This window comes from Grampus griseus (genome assembly GCF_964374135.1).
Source record: "Grampus griseus genome assembly, chromosome: 6".
Classification (NCBI taxonomy): domain Eukaryota; kingdom Metazoa; phylum Chordata; class Mammalia; order Artiodactyla; family Delphinidae; genus Grampus; species Grampus griseus.
In genome coordinates this window covers 43,011,185-43,029,417 of record NC_139000.1, presented here as the reverse complement: position 1 = coordinate 43,029,417, position 18,233 = coordinate 43,011,185, and the positions used below count along the sequence as shown (strand labels likewise).

Here is an 18,233-nt window from a genome sequence, read left to right as displayed (position 1 = left end):
ATCTCTTGCATTCCTATACACTAACAATGAAAAATCTGAAAGAGAAATTAAGGAAACACTCCCATTTACCACTGCAACAAAAAGAATAAAATACCTAGGAATAAACCTACCTAAGGAGACAAAAGACCTGTATGCAGAAAACTATAAGACATTGATGAAAGAAATCAAAGATGATACAAACAGATGGAGAGATATACCATGTTCTTGGATTGGAAGAATCAACATTGTGAAGATGACTATATTACCCAAAGCAATCTACAGATTTAATGCAATCCCTATCAAACTACCAAAGGCATTTTTCACAGAACTAGAACAAAAAATTTTGCAATTTGTATGGAAACACAAAAGACCCCGAATAGCCAAAGCAATCTTGAGAAAGAAAAACGGAGCTGGAGGAATCAGGCTCCCTGACTTCAGACTATAGTACAAAGCTACAGTAATCAAAACAGCATGGTATTGGCACAAAAACAGATATATGGCTCAATGGAACAGAACGGAGAGCCCAGAAAAAACCCCACACACCTACAGTTAATTAATCTTTGACAAAGAAGGCAAGAATGTACAACAGAGAATAGACAGTCTCCTCAGCAAGTGATGTCAGGAAAGTTGGACAGTGGCATGTATATCAAGGAAGTTAGAATACACCCTGCCACCATACACAAAAATAAACTCAAAATTGCTTAAAGACTTAAATATAAGACTTGACACCATAAAACTCTTAGAAGAGAACATAGGCAAAACATTCTCAGACCTAAATCATATCAATGTTTTCTTAGGTCAGTCTCCCAAGGCAGGAGAAATAAAAGCAAAAATAAACAAATGGGATCTAATTAAACTTAAAAGCTTTTCACAGCAAAGGAAACCATAAACAAAACAAAAAGACAACCCTCAGAATGGAAGAAAATACTTGCAACTGAAGCAACCGACAAGGATTGATTTCTAAAATATACAAACAGCTCACGCAGCTCAATATCAAAAAAACAAACGACGCAATAAAAATATGGGAAGATGATCTAAACAGACATTTCTCCAAAGAAGACATACAGATGACCAAAAAGCACATGAAAAGATGCTCAACATCATTAATTATAAGAGAAATGCAAATCAAAGCTACAATGAGGTACCACCTTACACCGGTCAGAATGTCCATCATTCTGTCTACAAATGACAAATTCTGGAGAGGGTGTGGAGAAAAGGGAACCCTCCTACAGTGTTGGTAGGAATGTAAGTTGGTGCAGCCACTATGCAAAACAGTATGGAGGTGCCTCAGAAAACTAAAAATAGAGTTGCCATATAATCCTGCAATCCCATGCCTGGGCATATATTCAGAGAAAACTATAATTCGAAAAGATAACATGCACCCAATGTTCACTGCAGCACTATTTACAATAGCCAAGACATGGAAACAACCTAAATGCCCATTAACAGATGAATGGATAAAGAAGATGTGGTACATATATGCAATGGATACTACTCAGCCATAAAAAAGAATGACATGATGCCATTTGCAGCAACATGGATGGACCTAGAGATTATCATACTATGTGAGGTAAGTCAGAAAGAGAAAGACAAATACCATAGGCTATCATTTATATATGGAATCTAAAATATGACACAAATGAACTTATCTATGAAACAGAAACAGACTCACAGGCATAGAGAACAGACTTGAGGTTGCCAAGGAGGTGGGGGCACAGGGGAGGGATGGACTGGGAGTTTGGGGTTAGCAGATGCAAACTGGTATATATAGAATGGATAAACAAGGTCCTACTGTATAGCACAGAGAACTATATTCAAAATCCTATGATAAACCATAATGGAAAAGAATATGAAAAAGAATGTATATATGTAAAACTGAATCACTTTGCTGCACAGTAGAAATTAACACAACATTGTAAATCAACTATACTTCAGTAAAATAAATTTTAAAATACACACACAAAAAAGAATTGGGGTCTAATTCCCAGCGATGTGTTTGCGCTGACTTGTACAGGTTGGTAAGCAATGATTGTAAAATTTTCAGGAAATTTGCAAACCCACCATTAACAAATCAAACACAGCCATTTAAAAAATTATATTAAATATTCTACATTAAATAAATTACATTAAAAACAAAAGTCATAAATTCTCAAAACGCATCACTTCCGAATTATTCTACTACATTATCTATGCTCTATTGCATCTGTCTGCTGGAGAAGCTATAAATTGGTATGCTTCTGTGCATCTCTCCCCAATCTGTTTTTTTTTTTACAAATAAAATTGTAATATATTTAAAGTATACAACAAGATGATGAGCTTTTTTTCTTTTCTTTTTTTTTGTGACAATGCTTAAGATCTACTCTTAGCAAATTTCAATTATACAATACAGTGTTAGAACTATTCCTTACTGTGTTTTGATGATATCACATTGGTACCTTGAAACTGGCCATAGTAAGATATTTACACTATGAAAATTGGCAAACACTACAAATCAAAGCTTGTTTAATTGATTTATTGGTTTTCTAGACCAGGTGTTGGCAAATTATGGCCCACAGGCCAAATTCAGCCCATTGCCTGTTTCTGTACAGCCGGTGAGCTAAACACTTTCTAATCGTTATTTAGTTCCACATAAAATCCTCACTTTTGCCTCTGGACCATAAAGCCTAAAATATTTACTATCTAGCTCTTTGCAGAAGAAAATTTGCCTGTCTCGGCTTAAGAAAGTAATGGAGAAAGTTAATTATGTAAGCTAAACTTAAAAGTGGATTGTGTTTCTAGCCATTACGTTGTGAATAGCACAAAAATAAAAACAAAACTCTGAGGACATCTTCTTCCAGTATTTGAAAACTATTCTTTAAGTCAGCAGAGAAGTCATTCATGCTGTTGACAAACAGGTAAAGTTCAGACAAAAAATCTTTGTTGTTTCACTTTCTTGTTAAAAAAAAAAAAATCAACCACATTCTCGTTGGAACTATACTGGTTCATCAATTGCAGTGCAAGAGTTGCATTAAAATTAAGTAACTCATTCTGTAAGAATCGATTGTATAGAATTTACAATAAAGAGTATGTAATTTGTAAATTGTGGGCTATATATCCTGCACATCAGTAATATGTGTGTGTTGTTTTTTTTTAGAGAGCCCATTGTTAAACATTTACCAGCACACCACTGCTAATTCTATTTTATCATCGATCTGGGCTGGCCTTAGGGAGTTGCATGAACAATAAAATATGATGGAATTGATATTCTGAGATATTTGAAGTTAGGTCACAATAATCGCAGATTCCATCTGAGTCTCTTCCAAAGCTCGCTCTTGTGGCTCTCTCGCCGAATCTGTCAGGCTGTGAGCAGCCCACACCCGGTGAGTCCCAAGTGAGCTCACAGGTGACTACCATCTGGCTGCAACTGCATGAGAAACTCTGAGCAAAAACTGCCCATCTGAACCCAAAAAAAGCCAAAGAACTATGAGAGATAATAACATCTTAGTTTAAGTCTCGAGGTTCTGGGGGTGGCCTGTGACACAGCAGTAGATAACTGGAACACCATTTTATTCTGAGGAGAAGGCACTGAGCAGGGAGCCAGTTGGACCCAACACCTCATGACCTCAGGAATCCTAGGTTGGGGTATCGCAGCTCTGTTTTGTTCCATGTCCTTGGTGCTAAGCAGACACATGGGCACATTGCAGGGCGGCGATGTAATGAAAAGAGAGAGCGGTTATGGATGATACACACCCACATTTGCATGTAAATCTGAATCATACTGTCTACCAGAGATGCAGCATGTAAAATACCGTCAAATGGGACACGGACTCTACCCTGTTCACTCACTAGCAATCAACCCCATCTGGGCTTCCTGGAGTGGCAGGCACCTCCCTCCACAGCTTTCTTCCTTTCTGCCCCAGGCCCAGTAGCCATTTTTGAGGCTAACTTCCCCACAGCCTCTTGAGGAGGCCATGTCCTCATAGCACCTGATCTCATTATCGCATTCCCACTTCGCAGTTGCCCAGGGAAGTCAGTGGGGATTTCTGGGCCCTGAGGAGAGTTTATGCCTGGGGCAGGCTCTGTGTTTTCTATGCTCCTCCCTTTCCACTTCCTCCATGTAAATACACTTCTATAGCATTTCAGGGGAGAAGGAGAAGTGTCCAGGGCACCACCCCTTAGCAAAGAAAGCACAGTGCATAATGAGTAACTTTATGATCTCTAAATATTGAGTATTGAGGTATTTTGTACCATTGAGGGAAATAAATATAAAGAAGTATGGCTAGATAGGCCAAGTTTTGTGAATTATTTAAATCCATTTGAAACTGGTCAATAGGTAAAAAAAGCAAAAACATCAAGTTGCCTCCAACCTCAGTTTAGCTGTAACTCCAAAACAGGAATTCCATTATAAGGTATTTCTAGATAGGCCAGTTTTGCAGACTTCATCTGGTATCTTAAAATACTTTGGGTCATCTGCAGAAGGAGCTACCTACCTACAAATTGTAAGGATTCTAAATATTATACGCTTCAGCTGCCTAGTACATTTTTTCCCAGAGACAAAGTGCTATTGCAGCTGATATGATAAACCATTCGTTAAATAGGGAATTTCGATTCCCTCATTTTAATTACGTCTCATTACCAAGAACTGCTCATAGCTCAGAGTAGGAATGCAAGTCTACGTTTCTGATTTCAGGTTTCACTTTTTTATCCTGCCATTGTCCTCAAGAAGCTATGAATTATTAGCTCTAAATTAGTTTCAAATTATAATTCACACTTCAGATGACTCACACACACTGACTGTTAAATTCACACGATGAAAGTCACCTAACCGTGTTTGTCATTTGCTTTAAACCCCTTTGGACTCTTCAGCCAGGTATGAATTGAGAACTCCTAACACCTCAACTACTCAGAATTTCGTTATTAGGAATTACCATAGTGCTCAAAGTAATACTGTTTCCTTTCCATAAAAAATCTCTACCATTAAAATTTTTCACTGATTTGGGCTGCTATTTTGAACACACATTTGAAAAAGTTACATTACAACAAGGTAAACCAGAATACCCATGTCCAGAGAAAAAAAATCAGAATTCCTTCCTTCCTACATGGTGTGTCCTATCCCTGACCTCATAATCTTTTTTCTTATTATTTTTATCTACTTGACTTATTTTTCCAAATCTCCTCTATATGACGGGCTGATAATAACATTTACTATGAATACTTAGATGATGTTTACAGATCAAAAATTAAAATGATTTTTAAAAGAAGCAAAGATATGAACATAAACAAGAAGTGGCTTGGTACCAAGAGTAGGGAAAACAAGAGTTCCAACCAAGGATTGCTTAAGGATGTCTGTCGAGGCTGTCCAACACCTGGAGTTTGTGGCAATGATTGACAACTGATGACTTACTAGCAAACCCCCAAATGTGCATCATATCCCAAGTAGTAAACACAGTGCTTGGGCAGAACAGATCCAGATTTTGGTCCCAGCTCTGTATTAGACAAATGATTTAACCTTTTTAGATTCTAATTTCCTCACCTCCAAGATGGAGATTGTGGCAGACACTGGCTAATTATTCTTCAAACTGTTTCTTCTTCTTGGACATACAGTTAGACTGCATTTCTCAGCCTCCCTGCAGTCAGATGCAACCATTTGACTGGGCCAATGAAACATGAGCAGAAGTGACAGATGCTACGTTCTGAAAAGATCCATAAAGTCTCCCACCTTTGGCCCTCCAAGCTCTTCTCCATCTTGAGAGACAGGATGGATGGAGATGTCTCATGCAATCTTGGGAGCCACACGTTAAAGATGGTCTCTGAATCACCCCTGGTCACACAACCAGGAACACTAAATTGGATTTTGCTGCACGAGCAAAAAATGCATAAGTTATGTGTCGAGTCTTTGAGATTTGGGGTTTACCTGTTACTGCTGTTAGAGTTACCTTAACTAATACAGGGGTACTCATAGCATCTCTACCTCATGGGGTTGCTGGGAAGATTAAAGAAGACAATGCTTGCAAGTTCTTACTCTACTGCCTGATACACAGTGAGCCTTGTCATCAAATGTTAACTCCGTCTTAGCAAGTAGGAGTTGGCAGCCCTGGACCCAAAAGGAAACAGAGGCAGTGGTTACACATATTTCCACTGGTTAGCCAAACAGCTTTGAAAAATACCTCCAGCATAAGCGTTAGGCATTTTGAAGAATATGCTAATCAAAAATAATATATACTTCCTCAAATATTACTATGCATTTTACGACAAAATAAGGTAGGTAAATACTCTAGAGGTATTTTCATCCTGAACTCCAAAAAACTCCAAGCTCAGACAATGAAAAATCATGTTTCACGCTTAAATCTGGTAAACCAGGTTTCATATTGGTTCACTGAGTCTTAAATCACCTGTTACAATGGTTCAAAGACGCATCACTGCAGCCTGAGTAAAATTGTTCACTTTCGTTAGGGAGGAGTTTAACAGTGATCTTAGGAATTCATTCTGGTCCGTGCTCTGAATGCTAAGGGAAAAGGTTGGTAGGAGGGAAAAGGAGTTTTTCCCTCCTCAGTGTTCCAAGGGGCAGCTTGGCTGGTAATCGCTGTGCAGGGCATCCCATGTGTTCTATTCCAGGTTTCAAATAGCATAGTGTCTGGTCAGGAGGCGGCCCCAGAGAGAAAACAGGCTGGAGCTATTTCCTCAGACTCCAGCTCTGAATAAAGGAGACAAAATTTCAAGAGTTGGAAATCCCCACTTTTCCTCATTTGAAGGAAATTGATTTAAAATAAAAACATGTGGGAGTGACAGATGAAATGTACTTAACAGGCGATAGGTTCATTCATACAGTCTTATTATATGTGAAGTCCTAACCTCCAGCACCCCAGAATGTGACTTTATTTGGAAACAGAGTCATTGCAGATATAATAGTTAAGATAAGGTCATCAGGGTGGGCCTTAATCCAATACGACTAATGACCATATGAAAAGGAAAAATCTGGAGACATGCATAGGGGGAAGATAATGTGAAAACAAAGGCAGAGACCAAGGTGGTACTTCTATAAGCCATGGAATGCCAAAGATTGCCTGTAAACCATCAGAAGCTAGGAGAGAGGCATGGGACAGATTCTCTCTCAGCTTTCAGAAGGAACCTGTCCTGCCAATGTCAGATCTTGGACTTCCAGCCTCCAGACTGTGACACAATAAAGTTATGTTGTTTAAGCCACATAGTGTGTGGTGCTTCGTTATGGCAGCAAACTGACACAGTATATATGTGGCAATATTCATAACATGATTGGTCATAACAAAAGTGATCAAGTCAGCGCCTGGTTATTGTTCTTCCTGAAGAAAGATGCTAATGACTTACAGCCTCTTGGGAAATGCTTAAAGGAGATGTAATAATACTTGGTGTTGGCAAGGGAACTAACTATTCATGTGGTATCGCCATGAGCAATCTCATTTGCTTCATTGGCACCTTATTGGAATGGAAAGATTTGTCCCTTTCCCTTAACATCTAGACATACTGCTTTGCTAGGAGTAAAGTAGGCCCAGGATGTATAATTGCTGCATTCTGCTGGAGCGAATGGAGCATAAAGGCAAAGTTTGTTCCAGTTAAGCACGTACTTTAATATCCATAAATTCTCTTCTTTATTTTCCCTAAGGCTTTACTATTTAAAGTTTTTTAACATAGATTTGGTTTTTGGCAACCTTCGTTTCTCTCTACTGGTTCCTCCACTAAAATGCAGAATTAGAAGAAAATCAAAACCACCTGTGTCTCTTTCCTGATAATCAAATTGGCAAACAATGAAAAGGGCACAAAGGATCAGGTACAACCATAATGAATGAAGTGGATTCCTATACATGGTGTGTGTGCCCCACAGGATGTGTGCTATATTCAGACTCAGAATGAACCGGAGGCCATGTGAAATGGGACTGCAGTATCTCTTCCATGGTCCTAGCTTCCAAGTCCTCTCTGCAAGAAGAACTAGCCCTCTGGCCACGCTTCTGATATGGCCATTTTTAATTTTTATTTTTGGCGGTATGCGGGCCTCTCACTGTTGCGGCCTCTCCTGTTGAGGAGCACAGGCTCCGGACGTGCAGGCTCAGCGCTCCACGGCATGTGGGATCCTCCCGGACCGGGACACGAACCCATGTCCCGCACATCGGCAGGCGGACTCTCAACCACTGCGCCACCAGGGAAGCCCCCTGATATGGCCATTTTTTTATCTACTGCTTTTCAAGGTCACACTCGTTCTGATCTCACATATTGAACAAAGCACTGAAACTCAGTATTATTGTAATTATTTACTTTCGACGGTAGATTTTCAATAACCCATATAACCTTAATTAGAACAACTATCATTTGTGAGATATACTACAATAAAAAGGAGAGACAAAAGGTTTAGTAGCTTTCTCTTTATAACGTAGAGGGCCAGAGTGAACCCATCTGTCAAAGGTAGTGGTTTCTACCACCCAAACCAGTGCTTCCCTCTGAAGGACATTCTATATATGTTGCAAGGAGACAAATTCCTCTTATTTTCTCAATATTTCCACCCAAGAAAGTTAACTGGGTCATCAGGCAAATAAAAGCTATGACACATACAACTGTGGAGTTGCAAAGGACCATTGAAAATGTAAGGAATCCTCTTTCCCATTGCTCTGACATCACACAGAACTTCCAGCTGATTCCTTCCAGTGACAAGTAATCCATTCAAATTTTGGACTGCTGGATAAGCAGTTCTACTGATAAATATGTGGGCCATATTTTATCTAGCTGATCTCAGCCTTCAGCTACAGTTGAAACCGACTGGAAGGAAACAAAGTAAATTGACTTGGATGCATAGTTAGATGGCTTTGCTTTCCTAGCTTACTTAAATTTAACAGGAAATGAAAATCAGATATCAAAGGAACAAATGGCAGACACCAACGTGTATTTGTATTAACCGAGTACCTACTATGTCCCCAGCACTGTGTCAGGAAATCAAAGGGAGATAGAAGCCAACAATACCATCTTTACCCCCAATTAACTTAAAATATTGTCTAACCATGATTAAATATTTGAAACAAGTTCAAAATTAATGGAAGATATAGTATATATTTAAGTCCTAAGTTGGTCAATTTTGCAAGTGGTAATAGAAAATGGATAATTTCTACAAGTCATCATGAAGTAGCTAGGTCTTGACCATGCTTTGAAGGACAAGTAAGATTTAGAAAGTCATAGGAACTAAGAAAATTTCTTTGAGAATATGTCTAGATTTAAAGGGCTATTAGACAGCTGTTCCAAAACACACAAAATAAGACAGGGGGAATTCTGTCATTATTTTTAAATGGGAATGGGAAAGGAATATTGAAATATAATCAAATATAGATAGAGATTGTGAAAATGCCACTGTATCACAGGATGATCTATGGAGAAAACCAAACTCTGCCCTTAACTTGGGGGTTTTTCCAACTAAAAGATTAAATAGTGTACATTTTCTCTCTCAAAGAAGATATACAATGTTATTAAGGAGTTCTTTCTGCATTTCTCAGTTATCTTTAATATCCCTGTTATGTACAACTGAAAAGCTCTCATTCAGCTGATTAGAGTTTAATCTGTGTACCCTTCTTTATATGTATAAATGTCCTTCTCCCTCCTCCCAGAAGATCATATAGCTCTTCCAGAGATGTACTTAGCCGCCTGATTAATTACTGGCCCTCTATGTAAATTACTGTCAAAATTAAGACGATCTTTTTATCACTTATTCAGCTTGATAAACATTTACAGTTTAACATATCTGACAGAGCCATTTGTATACTCCTATAATATAAATGAAGGTACATTAAAGCTACAGTAGATCTATAATAATAATAATAGCCTTAAAATAATTTGCTAACTACAGACAGCTCCCTAAGCAATTACAAGATGCTCTATGTTGGTTTAGAAAGGAATTCCAAACAAGGCATTTAAAACCTAATAAGATGCCATTAAATGAAGGGAGACGGGAGGGGGGAAAGAGAGAGAAAACCCTAAGGCCTGAACTGGTAGAAATGATTCTCAAAGCCACTGACCCTTGCAAGATCCATGTCTTCCTTGGATTTCTAGACACAAAGCAGATTTGTAATTGAAGGTGATGATCTCATTACTACATCCCAAATTGCATGTATTTCTTGTATTGAGTCACATCATCATCTAATTATATGGAGCATTTATCAATTCGAAAGTCCATAGAAACAGTTGAGTTTCTATATGCAATGAGAATATGGTCTGTAAACTATATCACCATCAAGTGTGAGTATCTCTAGCGACAACACTCTGCCTCTTGGTACTCATATGGATGTACAAGCCGAACTACAATATCAAAACACGTAGGAACAATTTTACAAAGAAATCACAGAAAAAGCCACCTGGTTTGCTCTTGGGTTTTCCGAGGCATGGATACCCCATGCGTGCCTGCTATGCCCTAGAAATATACACAGTGATACAGTCACCATTACCACCAGAAAAATAAAAAGAATAGCAACATACAGTTCTAAAATCTAAAAGACAAAATGCCTAGACAGCAATTTTTATCTCCATAAACTTGACTTGAGAGTTCAGTGCCTCAATTAAAGGTGGATCGCTTGATCAAGGCAACATAACAGTAAAAAATACTCAGAGTTCTGCACGGCATAAACGTGCCTCTGTAAAATATAATTCCCATTAGTTAGGTTAATTAAGATTAACATGCAAGTCACTGAAAAGCCCCAAAGTAAACAAAAGACAATTGACCAAGGAAACATACAAAGTCAAGAGCTGCATTCACTTTGAATCATTCATTTAACAGATTGGAAGGAGGGTCTTATTAATACTTGATTTGTCACCATTGATTCTCAAAATGACATGGATCCAAAGAGCTTACAAAAGCCAAAGGACAGCTTGGTTTCTTAGAACAGATCTATGGACAATGCAGGGTAGTGCACAGAAAAAGGAAGTGAATCTAATCACATGTATAATCATTGTTATTAAACAGGATATACATATACATACACATACATGTATACATATGTGATTATGTTTTAGGTTTTGTTTTACTGAGATGAATGAAGTGGCACTCATCTTGTTTGGCATTTTTCATTGGTTTAGCATAGTGTTTTCACCCAAAATAATAACCCGCATTCCTAGTCAAATATATCACAAAGAAGCAAATATATCACAGCAAAAGACTAACACTAACTTATGCAATAGACAGAATCGTATTCCATTTTCTCAGAATGCAATTGTGTGAAATCTGTCATTGCTGAAAAAGCTTTCCCACCCTTACCTCCAGGGTCATGTTCACGCTACTAATGGCCACTTTTATTTCTCCATCTGAAAGTTCCTTCAGATCCTTCAGCATTGTCTGTTCAATACTCAAACCTGTGGATTAGAGAAAAAAACAGTATGTTATACTTGGGGAACTTTTTTGGTAATATCAAGGGATTATCTAAAGAAGTCGCCCTGTTAATTTCAGTATTTCCCCTCTCATATTTCTTTTAACCATAATAAACACACATATTAAGGCAAAAATCACATTACTGACAATGTTTGCATCAGTTAGGATCCCAGCAGGAAACAGCATTCACCCTTCAGGATGCAAAAGAAGATTCTTTAATGGCAGGACTCTTACAGAGATGTGGGCGGGACTGAGAAAACTAATAAAAGATAGTGAGGCATTCGGAGACTAGCAGAGGTTCAAAGGAGGGAAACAGGGATCTGGAACAGTAGAAGAGGGGCTGCCAGAAACTTAGCACCAAACAGGAAGGGAGCAGGGAAGAAATATTACAGTCTCTTCTTCCTTTGACTCCCACGCCCCATATGTATCTAAGTCTTCCCATGGACCAAATCCAACCAGAAACCAGTAATCTTCAGGGGAGCCCAGAAGATCAAATACTCAGAGGTCAGACTCTGGAAGCCCATAGCAGATAAAAGCAGAGAAGGGAAGGGGAGGAGGTAAAAAGAAAAGTAGCATAACCAAGCAAATAACCAAATAATACCTAAGAAGGCCACGATTTGCTTTCAGGATGCATTAAGGTGAGTCTCCATGTTTTCAACTGTAATTTTACTCAAAATGCACTTTATAAATATGACCCATAAAACTATCATAATTAAGTTGGTTCCCCTTGTAATAGGCTCTGGCAATAGGAGATAAAGGATTACTTAAATGATGGGAGGAATAATCCAGAAGGGATAAATTATCCAGAACTGCATAGTTTTTAGTCAGCTGACCCATGTGCTTCAATAAAATTTATCACAGAAAATCAGGAAAGGCTCTGGCTTAACAATGAATTCTCACCCTAGGTTATTGTATCAGATTAGGCCTAAACTCTTGAGAAGAAGACTTACAGTAAAGGCCAGTAAAGCACGTATCTCCTACCCAGATGCATATTAAGACAGCAGAGTCAACTACTTGCCCTTCCAACCTAGAACACTGTCAATCACAGCAGTATGGGGAAACAGATAGGTACTAAATATTTTTCTTCGACTTGAAGATTGGAAGGCTTCAATCTATCATACTACAGTGTAAAATGCTTTATAGAATATACAGTGACATTAAAAGTTTGGTCTAGTTTTGAAAATGAATGACAAAATGCATACCATCATGCAGCTATACATCCACGTACATCTTGTGCACATGCACAAGAGCATATGTAACAGAAGGTGTGGCAGGTGCGTCAGTGTCCCGTCCACATTTCCTCAGACTTTCCCAATGCAGGGCCCTCAACCACTAGCACCTGCATCTCTTTTCCTGAGGGCTTTCTCTGGCTGCCAGAGCCCACCCTGGGGGAATTAACAGTCCCTGGGACTAAGTACCCCTCAACATTCCAGTGGTATGCTCATAACAAAACCTGAGTTGTAGTGTTCATTTCTGTGTTGTCAATCCTTCTACCATGACTGATTTCAACCTGCCAACCCAACATCAACCCACTCACAAAATTCCTGAAAATTTAACAATCAGCTCTTGGAGCTCTGATAAACAAGTTGCAACGTGCCACTGCACCCCTCGGGTAGGAAAACTCTGCGGTGCAATTTTACACTCTTTTGCAGAGTTCCCTAGCGGGATGAAGGCCTGGTTTCCCACAAAGCTAACTTGCTTGTTAAAGCGCTCCATGCCCTATCAGTGTTTTCCGGGATCACCTCCCAAATAAATTGCTTTGCCTAAGGCTCTGCCCCGAGGGATCCCGAACTAAGGGAGAAAGCTATGCACCTTAAAGATAGACTGTCTGGGTTTAAATCCTGGCCTGGCCACTTCCTAGCTGTGTGTGTGATGATGGGAAAGCAAAGATGCCTTTCTGTGCTTCAGTGTTCCCATCTGGAAATCAGGCATAATAAATAATTCCACCTGACAGGGGTGTCGCGAGGACTCTAATTCATGCAAAGTTATACCATCAGAACCTTGGACATATTAAGCACTTAATGAACTATATCTATTATTATTATTATTAAACAATTGATCCAGGAAATCCACTCTCTTGACAAAGCCTAGACTTACAGAACACTTTTATCTGCTTAAGAGTCTTTTATTTTTTTCTAAAATTAATGGATTGATGAAATCTCATTGTGCTTGACATTGCTCCTGCCACATTCTCAAAATAGAACCCTCTCAGCACAGAGATTTCATGTGATGATGCATCTGGGGTGCCCATTAGATGCATGGATTAACCACACATCCAGACACGAAGGTCTCAGAGGAAAGCCTGCAGTACACACTGTCTTCTTCCAGATGAGTTAACCTGGTATGCCTGAACATCTTCCACAACCTCCAGCAAAAGCGAAGAACGTGAAGCCACACTCAAATTCACCTCCTGGGGCCCAGTAACACTCCACATCACAAACCATCCCTCCTCAGCAGCTGAGACAGAGCTGGGGGACAGAGTCACTCACCCTGAGCACTGAATTGGGTCTCCTGCAGGACGCTGATAATGTCATCTCTTGGAGGTAAGCGAGGAAATTTTTCTTCCAGGATAGAAAGAATTTCCTCCTGCTTTTCTGAGATCTTCTTTGGTTCCATGGCCATCCACTTGAAAAGGATGCTACCTGAAAGGCATGAATCAAGTCACCTTCAAACTTTCCAGTCAAGCCAGGATGGGGCCCAGAAAAATAAATGTCTTCTGGTCTCTCAATCTCTGTTTCTACTTCCAGATTCCAGATTCTTGCCTGGGGCCTCATTGTGTAACATTCAAGAGACAGTTTTTAGAAAACGCTTCAGATACTGTCTGTCCTGCCTCATTGTTCTCTGAGTATTAATCCCAGCAACTGAACTGACTACGGCACACTTTATGGCAGAGTTATACACAAAGGAACAAAATCTGTCTCTTTCCCCCACCCCACACAGATACACAAAAGTGATAAACATTGGTTTTAAATGATTTCAGAATGGAAGTTAATGATAAACTATTTAAGGATATTAAATATGATTTAATATTTCCCTTTAATAATCTCTTTAAGAGACCACAGAGAAGATTGTTTCCACTCATCATGTTTCTGATTTCACATAAGAACTTCCTCCTTTTAAAAATTAAATGAAGGGAGATCAGCTCAGTGCTTTGTGACCACCTAGAGGGGTGGGATAGGGAGGGTGGGAGGGAGACGCAAGAGGGAGGAGATATGGGGATATATGTATAGCTGATTCACTTTGTTATACAGCAGAAACTAACACACCATTGTAAAGCAATTATACTCCAATAAAGATGTTAAAAAAAATTAAATGATTTCATAGCCTCAATGTCAGCACCAAAGGAATCTGATAAGGTAGTGAACCTCAAATCCACTCCCAATCTTCCAGGTACCACACACAGTTTTGAAGTTATTTACTAATATCTAATTATAAGGATTCATAAACTGGCTCTAAATCACGGGTTTCAATTACAAAGTGATTTGATAATACGAATGACTGACCTCTCACAAACTCCTGGAATTTCTATGCATAATCTCACCTTGAAAGGGAGGAGTTACCACCTGTCACATCTCCTTCCCCTGCATCCTGAGGCCAGACTAACACAGAGTCGTGGGGGAAATGGAAGTTTCGCTTAATGATGAAGGATTAAACTCTCTAAAAATCCTCAAACTTATTGATTAATCAGGGTGTCACCATCTCTCTAGTTTTCAGTGTGGCCTAAATGATAATATAGGGGGAAGGAAAATAAAGAAAGTGGTAAGAATGTAAAAGGAGCAATGAAGTAATGAGTGAGGGAAAACTATGGTACATAATCTTGCCATCTACCTGGAGATCTATAGAACCTAGAGAATAGATACACGTTCACCATTAAAAATCCTGAAAAATCCCAAGCAAGTCATCTGGCTGCTCTGTTCCTATTTGCCTATTTTAAAAACAGAAATAATACTGCTTTCCCAGCTTATAAGGTTATATACTAAAAATCAATAAATGTAAACATCATAATGAAAAATAAATACTGCCAAACACATTTAAAGCATCTCATTCATTCATTCCTTTAGCAAAGAACTACTGAACACCTATTATAAGCCAGGCACTGTGCTAGATGCTAATGATTCATAACTGGACTAGAGCTAGCCTTGCCCCTTGAAGCTTATAGTAGTTAAGGAGATACAAAGAAGTAAACACATAAATTTTCAATGTAAGGGGGATAAGAAATATTGCTGAGGAAATACACAGTACTCTGAATCTAGGCAAGAATTCAGGAGTCAGAAAAGGTTTCCTAGAGAATGAGTTAATAAGCTAAGCTGAGATTTGAATGATAACTAGGAACTTAAGGCGAAGGCAAGGTAAAAGGGACATCATGACGCAGGTAGATCATATGCAAAGGCACTGAGGTGGGAGAGGATTTGGCCAGTTCAAGAAATGGAAAGAAATTAATTAGAACTAGAGAATACAGTCTTAAAGAAAAATTTTTGAAAAATCAGGTTGGAGAGGTAAACAGGGCTCAGGTCCTGAAGGGCCTTTCAAGCTATCTTAAAATTTGTCTTTCATATTCTAAGGGAAATGGAGAGTCACTAGAATTTTAAGCAGGGAGAGGTAACATGCTCAAATTTATGTTTTATAAGACTTACTCTGGCTACCATGAGGAAATGAATTAGACAAGGCACACTGGGAGAATCAGAAGGCTGTTTTAGATGAGAACTAAAGAAGGAGCAGTCAGTATGAAGGGAATTGAACAGATTCAAGGCAAATTATCATTTAAAGATGGGGCGGGGAGTAGCCAACTGGATTCTGAATATACCCTTTGGTCTGACAATTTCTGACATAAAACCTGAAATATAAGGATGATTTTTACTCTCTTTGTTAAGGCAATGGTGAATCTAAATTTCAAAAAAGATCTTCATACGCTTGCCAGATTACTTGTTCCAAGAACAAGGAGAAAATCTACATAAATTTTTTGGGAAAAATCTGTGAAGGCATCAGAGAGTTACCCAGGTGACTATCTTAGAAGCTACAATCCTGGAGAGAAAGTAAGTGCAAAGGGGTAAACCCAGCATTTGATGTTGCTTTTCCCCTCTGAGTGTTTGCTAATTCATATTGTAGCCAATCACATGAGAAGATTAGCAGATCTAACAGCAGTTTCACAGGAGGAGGGAGACAAAAATTGGAGCTTAGAGCTCTCCACAGAGGAATCTTAAATATCCCAAGATTTGAGATGAGATCCCTGGAGAGAATGTCCCCACATCCTGGCATAAAGATTGGAAGGCAGAAGACCTAAATAGACATTTCTCCAAAGAAGATATACAGACTGCCAACAAACACATGAAAGAATGCTCAACATCATTAATCATTAGAGAAATGAAAATCAAAACTACAATGAGATATCATCTCACACCAGTCAGAATGGCCATCATTAAAAAATCTAGAAACATGGGCTTCCCTGGTGGCGCAGTGGTTGAGAGTCCGCCTGCCGATGCAGGGGACATGGGTTCGTGCCCCGGTCCGGGAAGATCCCACATGCCGCGGAGTGGCTGGACCCGTGAGCCATGGCCGCTGAGCCTGCGTGTCCGGAGCCTGTGCTCGGCAAAGGGAGAGGCCACAACAGTGAGAGGCCCGTGTACCACAAAAAAAAAAAAAAAAAAAAAAAACTAGAAACAATAAATGCTGGAGAGGGTGTGGAGAAAAGGGAACACTCTTGCACTGCTGGTGGGAATGTGAATTGGTCCAGCCACTATGGAGAACAGTATGGAGGTTCCTTAAAAAACTACAAATAGAACTACCATACGACCCAGCAATCCCACTACTGGGCATATACCCTGAGAAAACCATAATTCAAAAAGAGTCATGTACCAAAATGTTCATTGCAGCTCTATTTACAATAGTCCAGAGATGGAAACAACCTAAGTGTCCATCATCGGATGAATGGATAAAGAAGATGTGGCACATATATACAATGGAATATTACTCAGCCATAAAAAGAAACGAAATTGAGCTATTTGTAATGAGGTGGATAGACCCAGAGTCTGTCATACAGAGTGAAGTAAGTCAGAAAGAGAAAGACAAATACCGTATGCTAACACATATATATGGAATTTAAGAAAAAAACAAATGTCATGAAGAATCTAGCGGTAAGACAGGAATAAAGACACAGACCTACTAGAGAATGGACTTGAGGATATGGGGAGGGGGAAGGGTAAGCTGTGACAAAGCGAGAGAGAGGCATGGACATATATACACTACCAAACGTAAGGTAGATAGCTAGTGGGAAGCAGCCGCATAGCACAGGGAGATCAGCTCGGTGCTTTGTGACCGTCTGGAGGGGTGGCATAGGGAGGGTGGGAGGGAGGGAGACTCAAGAGGGAAGAGATATGGGAACATATGTATATGTATAACTGATTCACTTTGTTATAAAGCAGAAACTAACACACCATTGTAAAGCAATTATACTCCAATAAAGATGCAAAAAAAAAAAAAAGATTGGAAAAATACAGTCTGCAGGGCAAATATGACCTACTGCCTGTTTTTATAAATAAAGTTTTATTGGAACACAACCACACCCATTAATTTACATATTTTTCATGGATTGTTTTTTTTTTTGTAATGACAAGGTTGCATAGTTGCAGCAGAGACCACAGACCTGCAAAGTCTGAAATATTTACTATCTAATCTGACACAGAAAAAGTTTGCTGAGTCCTGCCTGTAAGAAAAGGGTGAAGCAAAAATAGACCAGTCTTCCTGAAGCCTGAAATCCTGATTTGAATCAGCTCAAACACAGAATACATTAAGTTTATCTGACAGTCTTCTAACTGCCTTTGAGGTGCAAAAGTAAATCCTCTCCATAGCAAAGGAATTTCATCATCTACAGCATCATCTCTACATTTTGCATATACATATTCAGCAT

General features: G+C 39.1%; 1 protein-coding gene across 2 annotated transcripts in view; it reads right to left on the bottom strand.

Moving 5' to 3' along the window:
* PRUNE2 (prune homolog 2 with BCH domain) overlaps positions 1–18,233 on the bottom strand; it is a 271,709-nt gene that overhangs the window by 185,901 nt on the left and 67,575 nt on the right. For both annotated transcript variants that reach the window (XM_082655958.1, XM_082655959.1), the window contains exons 5-6: positions 13,819–13,971; positions 11,219–11,313 (exon numbers count right to left, since the gene is read on the bottom strand). In XM_082655958.1, the coding sequence (XP_082512084.1) occupies positions 11,219–11,313; positions 13,819–13,971 (248 nt within the window). The remainder of the gene's footprint in view (positions 1–11,218; positions 11,314–13,818; positions 13,972–18,233) is intronic.